We start from the raw sequence: 9,423 nt of genomic DNA, 5'->3' as shown, positions 1-9,423 counted from the left end.
GCACGGGACAACGCCCAAGGAGAGATTCCTCAGCGCCCCGCAGTTTAGGAAAAGCATCTTAAGACGGTCCAGGAAATGAAAGCATTGTGGGACCGTTCGATCGACGCTAGAGTTTGGGGGTGTTTGATTGGCTGGAGGCGAGAGCGCAGCCTTTGGTGATTGGTCACTTCCCCGGAAACATTGTTTCACGGGCAGCTTTCGAGGTTTTAGGACAGGGCGGGGGGCTTTATTCGATGTCAGGAAAAGGAAGACCCTCGAATGCGTTGCAGCAGCGAGCAACAGGCTGGAGGGATGTCTGAATCTTGCAATCTGCGGCTGCTGGTAGGTGGGGAAACTGAAGCAGGCGGTGAGCTTCTGTCTGTATCTGTCCTGGGCGGTGGAAGAGGGGCGGGGAGTGCGTCTGTAGGGTCTCTGCGATTCCGCTGTCATGGAAGAGGAGTCGTAAACACCTCTTCGATAAATGTCATGCGGGTCGTCTTCAGCCCTTCGCAAGATGCGTCCTGAAGTGAGAGGCTGCACGCCAGCATTTCCGTTGCGGTTTGTGAGACTGCAGATCCGGGAGATCCAGAGACAAACAGAGATTGTTTTTAAATTGTCAGTTGCAAAAAGACGTGTTCTTGATGGCACGTCGTCGTCATCGTCATCGTCATCAGCATCAGCATCAGCATCCTGTTACTAGACTTCAAAGGCCTAGTTTAAAAAACCCGACAGCTCCTGCAAGGGTGTAGCTTTCCCAGCTTTGCTGTGCTGGCTGATCTCGAAGTTGCAACCCAAACGTTCTCTTGAAGATCGAGACGGGTAGTGAGCAAATAAGATGGTCAGTTGATGCATTACAGTGTCCCTGAAGGAGTGGTTGCTCTACTCACAGTCAGTCATGCCTCAGCCACCTCTTGGTTGGACTACTGCAACATACTCTATATGGGGCTGCCCTTGAAGAGTACTCGGAAGCTATCACTGGTCCAGAATATGGCAGCTTCAGGAACGGACTTGTCCCCCACTTTCACCCATTGGAACATCCAATTTGCCCATATAACACCAATATTTCAAGAGCTGCACAGGTTGCCAGTCGCAGTTCACAGTGCTGGTTATCTTTAAAGTCCTTCATGGCTCAGGACATGGATGTCTGCAGGGCCACCTACTCCGAGCTGTATCTGTCAGTCCAACCAGAGTGGGCTTCTTTCAGGTCCCTTCACTCAGAGAAGGCCATCTGCAGGCACCATGAAAGTCACCCTTCTCAGTAATTGCCCCCTTTTGTGGAACAGCTTTCCCCAAATATCAGGATGGCCCTTTACCTTTTGATTTTAAGGAAATCCTTTAAAATAGGGATAATAGGGGCTGGAATAGTGTGAGCTTGTTCTGTCTGGTAGTGGAAGATCTCTTTTCATTATGTTAATGAACATTCCTGATATGATATGTAAGTTGTATAATATTATTGATTTGCTTTTTTAAAAATTGTATTGCTTTTACCCCAATTTATGGAGGTTGGGATGTAGCCCACTCAGAACTGTTTATGCCCAGTAAAATAAAATATAAATATGTAAGCGTCTTTAAAAAAAAAAGATTTCTTGTTTTTTCCCTGATTGCAGCTGGCCTTTTAAACAATTCCATTCTTATTCATCTGTAGATTCATGGCAGGAGATTTATTTATTTATTTATATTTCAAATTTTGTCACCACCCATCTTGCATGAAGTGACTCTGGATGGTTTACAATGAAACTAAAAATAAATACAGATTAAAATACGTTAAAAAAACCATACTTCTTAAATACAAATATAGATATAAATATAAAATATAAAATATAAAATCCAAGATGGCAGTATTAAAAGTTCTTAATTTAAATTTGTAAATTCATAAAATCATGGAGCGTCTTCAGGGTGCTAACCACCCCATATGCCTTCTTTAAAGTAACACCAGGAAGGTTGCAGAAATTACCCACCAATGTAGATGGCTTTTAAAAAGCATGAAGCCAAAGGTTTCAACATTTTCCTTTACGCTTTGCAGATCACCATGTAAGCAAGGCTGGTAAACCCAAGTGCTATAGAATGATAACAGAAACAGGATTTGGTGTCCTTCCATTCTTGTTTGGGAATTTACTTGACAACTGAGTAAAATCAAGCTGCAGGCCTCTATTGCAGGGAGTATTGTGGAAATACGGGGTCTGTATGGGTGGATTTGGGATCTTGGCTGTTATGAGACCCTGAATGCTGAACTAAAATGGTCCTTGGCTTGATCCAGGAAAGCTCTTCTTACATTTTGATGCTTATAGAAATCCATGCATCACAGCCCAACCTTCATTGTGTGGTGCACATTGTTTGGGCATCGGAGCGAAATTAAGCAATGTACTGCAGTTGCACGAAGGATTTCACCAGCAGATATGGAAAGATGAGGTATGTCTTGGCTAACTGGCTTAAAATAGCCTCTGATCTGGCTGTGCTATGTTGAATGTCTGCAAGGGAGCCTAGAAAGCATTTTACTGTGATTGAAGTAGCATCTCTTTTATTTTCAGAATCCTGTGACTTTTGAAGATGTGGCTGTGTATTTTACAAAGGGCCAGGGGGTTTTGCTGGATGCATATCAAAGGGCCTTGTATAGGGATGTCATGGTGGAAAACTTCAGGAATGTGACCTCCTTAGGTAAGGAATCTGCCTGCATATTGGGGAAGAGCTGGTTTGCTGTTTTTCTGTCTGTTGCTTCTGTCACACTCAGTGTGGTACTCAATTGCTTAACTTAGTTTATGCCCAAACAGGGCAGAATGATCAGGTTCATGCTGCAGATTTGTTAGAGAGAAATATTCTGCAACCAAAACATAACATTGGGATTAAATTCATCACTATTTTATTAAAAAGCAAATACAGGTAGTCCTCACTTAACGACCACAATAGGGACCAGAAAACTGATTGTTAGGCAGTACAGTCGTTAAGTGAGTCACCACATGACTGGACCCAATTTTACGACAATTTTTACAACAGTTGTTAAGCAAATCACGGGTCATTAAGCGAATCCAGCTTCCCAATGGTCTTTTTTTGCCAGAGACTGGCAAAAATGGTTGCAAATCATGATCACGTGACCATAGGACGCGGCACCTGGTTGTAAATGCAAGCCAGCTGCCAAGTGCCCAAACTGTGATCCTGCGACTGTGGGGATAGTGCAAAATTTTGTGTGAGCACAGGTCATAAAGCACTTTTTCCAAGGCTGTCGTAACTTTGGATCTTCGTTAAATGTATGGTTGTTAAGTGAGGACTGTCTATAAGTAAAAAATGTTAGAAGTAGAGCTTCTTCTAAACTAATCTTACTGATTCTCCCATTTGTTCATTCTGTCATTCATATTCACATCTCTATACTTGTGGGGAGTTTGTCCAAAGAGAATGGGAGGCACACTGGAGAAAATAAGCTTGTGTCCCATGGTTGTGGAGGGAGTCTTCTGATTCCAGCTGTGTAGGATTGGAGCTTTTATAAGCCTGTGGCTTCATACCTTAACAGAATCTTTCCAAAGAATCCACTCTCTTTATGCACATAAGAGTCATGCTATGCCCATGCAGGGCCTTCTACTTCTGACTGGTTCCTTCCTTTGTTCACAGGTTGGTTTTGGGGAATCCACCTGTTTTCAGGAATCCAGCACATACTAGGTCTTGCAGAGGACTTCTGTGGTTTTTAGATTGCAGTTCAGCTCAAGCACAAGATCTTCAGCTTCCTTACCACTTTTTGTCAGCATACAGTTTTCTTTTCTTAAATGCTTGTGACGTTATGCGAACACTTAAATGCAACCTCCGGCACTTACTGATATTTATTACAGCCAATTATTATACAATCTAGGACGTTCGTACATCTTCCTGACTCATTTATCATTCACATAATAAGAATTTTTAATGAATGCCAGTGTGTGTGTATATGTATGTGTGTATATATATATATATACACACACACACACATATATATGCAGTATATATATATACAGACACACACACACAGACACACACATAATAATGTAACTTGTTACAGAAATTCCAAAATAGCAACATTAATATACTCTGGTCCAAGTCACTATAGCTACGCTGTATTTTTGAAATGATCCTTTTGCTTCTTCAAAACTTAGTCTAGTTTGTTCATAGATTCCTAGAATAATAGAGTTAGAAAGGACCTGTAATCAGGGCTGCAACTGGGGGGGGGGCAATCGGGGCATGTGCCCTGGGCACCATGCTGGGGGGGCACCAAAATGGACGCTGGGGGGGCCGCCAAGATGGGTGCGGTATCCGTGTCTGCCCCGGGTGACACAGACCCTAGTTGCGGGCCTGCCTGTAATGGGCTGTGAGAATAACCTTGAGGAACAGGAGGAAGAGCCAAGACAACAGTCAGATAAGAGAAATCTGAGTCCAGAGCAGGAATGTAATTTGAGAAAACGTCTCAGACTTGACCCTCCCTAGTTCTCTTTAGGGTAAAGGCAGGGAGGGGGAGGCACATTCAGACTTGCAAGATTCTGTTACTCTAACCCTGTAATAAAAGTATTCATAACTTTGGTGTCCAAGACCGGTCTACTTCAAAGGGCTGACCGGACCACAAGACCATCAACCTTCTGCAGTGTGCAAGAAGACCAGTTAAACCCTTCTCAAGGTGTGGCTGCCGGCATCCTCTTAAAAACGTCCAAAGATAGAGAACCCACAGCCGCCATAAGGAGGCTGTTGCACTGTTGTTGTTGTTGTTATTATTATTTATTTGATTTCTATAGCCGCCCATCTCAACAAGTGACTCTGGGCGACTGTTGTTCAGATCTTACTATCAGGAAGTTTTACTTTACATTTACACAAAATCTAGGTAGCTTCAGCTTATACCTGTTATTTCTCATCCTGATTTCTATGGCAATGGAAAAGAGTTCCTTCCAGCAATTCCAAGCCCATAGATTATTGTCCATGGCATGACCTACTTTCCTTTTCATAACAAGGCTCTGTGATAAGTTAGGCTTACGACAACTCTTTTGGTCTTCAGGGTCATACGGTCCCCGCCCCTTTTGCATATAAAGGGAGGAGTTGTGGTGAGTAACAGGGATCAGATTCTTCAGCCAACTACTCTTCCTGACACTAATACAGGTAGTCCTTGCTTAACAACCACAATTGGGACCAGAATTTATGTCTCTAAGTGATGCAGTTGTTAAGCAAATCCAAACCCAATTTTATGACCATTATTGCATTAATGACCATTATTGAATCACATGGTTGTTAGGTGAACCACATGGTTGTTAAGCAAACCATGCAGTTCCCTATTGATTTTGCTTATCAGAAGCTGGCTGGGAAGGTTGAAAATGATGATCACGTGACCACAGGATGCTGCAACCGGTTGTAAGTGTGAACTGGTTGCCAAGCGCCCAGATTGTGACGCATGACCATGGGGATGCTACAACGGTGGTAAGTGCGAGGAACAGTCGTAAGTCACTTTTTTCAGTGCCATCATAACTCTGGATGGTCATTAAACAAGCAGTCATTAAGCGAGGACTACCCGTAGAGGGAGCAAGTCAAAGAGGATGAAAAGTCTGTGCAACTGTAAATATAGGCAGCAATCTTTCCCAGCTCCAATCTCTTGGTCTTAAAGAGACCCCTTGGTTTGTGCACTTGGTGCAAGTTCCAATAAACAGAATGGGATGCAGGAGACGTGCTTTTCTCCCACATAACTCAAATTAGAGTTTTCTGAGCTTCTGTGTATATAGGGGAATGATTGATTGATTGATGGATTGATTGTCTTGTTTTTTTTTTCCACTGCCATTATATATATCAGGACCACAGTGACAACTGCCTGCCTTGCAGTGTTGCGCAGTTTACAGACTTCTCAGATGTTCTTGATTTTATACCTGTTTCTCATTTTCCTAATGAGATTATGAGGCTGTGGATGATCGGGTGCTGGGAAATACCTCCTTCCCTTCTGTTCTCGTTGCAAAAACCAGTCACAAAATTTAGCGCCAGGAAAGTTGGGGAAGGCTGTCGGTCAGTTTAGAACTCCAGCTACCTCCATTATATTCCTTATCCTCTTCTTTTCTGCAAAGGTTTTCCAGATGCCAAACCAGACCTTATCTACTGCCTGGAACAAGGAGAAGACCCTTGGTTTCTGGATTCTCAAGACTTGGAGAATTCCCACCTGAGCTCAGGTGAGGGGCCAACATTGTCACTCATTCATATATATATATATATATATATATATATATATATATATATATATATATAAACAAACGTTTTATATAAAATTTCTACGAATTAATAAAATATTCATTGTGGATGGGTATTCTCAAAAATATAGGGTATAGACATTTTAAGTGTACTGCATCGGATTTAGCCTATATATATATAAACAAACGTTTTATATAAAATTTCTACGAATTAATAAAATATTCATTGTGGATGGGTATTCTCAAAAATATAGGGTATAGACATTTTAAGTGTACTGCATCGGATTTAGCCTATAAACCCCACTTGGATTATAAATATTTTAAGGAGCGTAAGAGTGAGGGTGGAAAGATATGTCTAAGGCTTATGAGGTGAAATTGGAGAGAGGAATTGAAGGGAGGGTTAACCTACCCCGTTGTTTTAGTTATTTCAGTATTGCCCCATTGTTAATAGCTCAATTTTAAAGATCTTCTGCTATTCAGATCCAAAACTGAGAAGGGTGGTGGTGCTCACTGCACCTTTTGGTCCCATCTTAAAGAAATCTCTTTTCCTGGGCTTGCATGATAGACCCGCAGTGCCAGAAAAATAGACTCCTGAGTTAAGGAAGCAATGAGACGTTGATCTTGTCCTAGTCTTGAGCTGTCGATCGGAAGGTCGGCGGTTCGAAACCGCGCGGCGGGGTGAGCTCCCGTTGTTAATCCCAGCTCCTGCACACCAAGCAGTTCGAAAACATGCAAATGTGAGTAGATTAATTGGTACCGCTTCGGCGGGAAGGTAACGGCGTTCCGTGAGTCATGCTGGCCACATGACCCGGAAGTGTCCTATGGACAACGCCGGCTCCAAGGCTTAGAAACGGAGATGAGCACCGCCCCCTAGAGTCGGACTCGACTGGACTTTACGTCAAGGGAAACCTTTACCTTTACCTATAGTTCCTTGGGGCCAGGCAGCTATCATGTAAATCAGGAAATGGTAGAACTTTAAGGAGTGTCCAGAAGGTGCACCCCCATGTCCTCCAAAACACCTTCTCAACTTCAGAACAGCTGACCCATCAGTGCTCAATGCTCTCTTCGGCCCGCTTCTTCAGTGTTCTTCTTTTCCACCCTACATAGTTTCTTTTTTCTCTTTATCTGAATAGATGAGAGGAGAGAAAAGCACATGAGCATTATTTGTGGAGAACGTTTCATTTGGAGACAAAGCCTTACCAAACACCAGCCAGTTGACACAAGAGGGAAGCCCCATAAATGTTTGGAGTGTGGGAGCTTTTTTTCTAAGAAATCAAAACTTGTGGTCCATCAGAGAGCCCACACAGGAGACAAACCATATAAATGCTTGCAGTGTGGAAACTGTTTTGATTGGAAATCACGGTTTGTGGTCCATCAGAGAATCCACACTGGCGAGAAGCCATACAGATGCTTGGATTGTGGGAAGTGTTTTGCTTACAAATCAGGCTTCTTAAGACACAAGAGAATCCACACGGGAGAGAAATCGTATCAGTGTTTGGAGTGTGAAAGATGCTTTTCTCAGAAATCACAACTCTTAAGGCATCATAAAGTACATACAAAAGAGAAACCATATAAATGTTTAGAGTGTGGAAAATGTTTTGCTGACAAGTCAAGCTTTCGATATCACCAGGGGATCCACACAGGCGAGAATCCCTATAAATGCTTGGACTGTGGGAACTGTTTTGCTAAGAAATCCAAACTGGTGATCCATCAGAGAATCCATACAGGAGAGAAGCCGTATAAATGCTTGGACTGTGGGAACTGTTTTGCTCGGAACTCACAACTCATAAGGCATCAGAAAGTACACACCAAAGAAAAACCTCATCGGTGTGTGGAGTGTGGAAAAAGTTTTGCCGAGAAAGCAAAACTCAAGATCCACCAGAGAACCCACACAGGAGAAAAGCCATTTCAGTGCTTGGATTGTGGGAAGTGTTTTGCTTGCAAATCAAGCTTCCTAAGACACAAGAGAATCCACACGGGTGAGAAATTATATCAGTGCTTGGAGTGTGGGAAAGATTTTGCTCAGAAATCACAACTCATAAGGCATCAGAAAGTACATACAAAAGAAAAACCTTATCAGTGCTCAGAGTGTTCAAAGTGTTTTGCTGAGAAATCACAACTCCTAAGGCATCAGGAAGTACACACGGATGACAAACCGTATAAATGCTCGGAGTGCGGAAAATATTTTGCCGAGAACTCACAACTTGTGAGACATCAGGAAGTCCACACGAAAGAGAAACCCTATAAATGCTTGGAGTGTGAGAAAAGTTTTGCTCGGAAATCAAAGTTCATAATCCACCAGAGAGTTCACACAGGAGAAAAACCATTTCAGTGCCCCAACTGTGAGAAATGCTTTGCTTGCCCATCAAACCTAGTGACGCACCAGAGGATCCACACTGGGGAGAAGCCATACAAATGCTTGGATTGTGGAAAGGCTTTCACTCAAAAACCAAGCCTTGTGGCGCACCAGAGAATCCACAGGGGAAGATAGCTTGTAATGCCTTGCTGAAAGAGGCAAGGTGGTGCGTTGTGAAAGAATCCACAAAGAGTGAAACGCTGTAAATATGTCAGCTATAGGATACGTTTGCTCATGACTCATCTTCTGTAAACTACCGGAGTCTGTACAGAGAGTGAGGTCCACAGATGATCAGGGAGCAAAAATTGGTTTGTCTGGAAATTACAAATCTCACAGCACCAGAAAGTATACATTAGTTAGGTTCTTGGAATGTTGAAATTATTTTGCCCAGAAACGTCTTTTATTTATTTATAGGTACTGTATATAGATGTAGATATATTTTGTGCAGGCAGATCATCCACATAGAAGAGAAAGGAATGGGGGTTTGTTGTCGTGAAAATAGTGTTTGGCATTATGCATAAACAAAAACCATTTCTCCATGCATTCTCAGCCTTATATATAATAAACACGTCGTGCGAACATATATACATACCCATCACCCTGTTCTCTTTTGGGATAAGCAACTTTATGTAAAATGGAGATAAATTAAAGCCATGAGATGAGAAAAATGTAGCTAAATATAGAGTCGGCGAATGCCATTCACCATAGTTCTCCTTTCGCTCTGTACAAACCATCCTTGCTCCCATATGTTCATATACTGCTTGATACGTTGCTGTTCATTCTTTAAACTTCTCATCTTTTTTTGAAAAACTCATCTTCCAACCACACTTTTCTCAGTTTTCCCTTTCTTTTCTTCATTCTGTATATATGTATGTATGGGTATATATTTATATATCTGTTCAATTGTGTCCGATTCTC

The 9,423-nt window shown here is 42.3% G+C and overlaps 1 protein-coding gene across 1 annotated transcript; it reads left to right on the top strand.

Annotated features, from left to right (window-relative positions):
- Positions 1-222: 222 nt before the first annotated feature.
- Positions 223-9,092, top strand: LOC134488920 (zinc finger protein OZF-like). The gene is made up of 4 exons (XM_063291274.1): positions 223-321; positions 2,508-2,634; positions 6,030-6,131; positions 7,283-9,092. The coding sequence occupies exons 1-4, from the start codon at positions 259-261 to the stop codon at positions 8,638-8,640; spliced, it is 1,650 nt and encodes a 549-aa protein (XP_063147344.1). The 5' UTR covers positions 223-258; the 3' UTR covers positions 8,641-9,092.
- Positions 9,093-9,423: the final 331 nt, after the last annotated feature.

This window comes from Candoia aspera, chromosome 2 (assembly GCF_035149785.1).
Source record: "Candoia aspera isolate rCanAsp1 chromosome 2, rCanAsp1.hap2, whole genome shotgun sequence".
Lineage (NCBI taxonomy): Eukaryota > Metazoa > Chordata > Lepidosauria > Squamata > Boidae > Candoia > Candoia aspera.
The sequence above is the reverse complement of the archived record's forward strand: the minus strand, read 5'-3'. Positions and strand labels throughout refer to the sequence as shown.

Coding starts and splice junctions, on each gene's coding strand:
- LOC134488920 (XM_063291274.1), top strand. CDS start 259: ATGCGTTGCAGCAGCGAGCAACAGGCTGGAGGGATGTCTGAATCTTGC. Junction 322..2,507: donor CTTGCAATCTGCGGCTGCTG/GTAGGTGGGGAA, acceptor TTTTATTTTCAG/AATCCTGTGACTTTTGAAGA. Junction 6,132..7,282: donor GAATTCCCACCTGAGCTCAG/GTGAGGGGCCAA, acceptor TTATCTGAATAG/ATGAGAGGAGAGAAAAGCAC.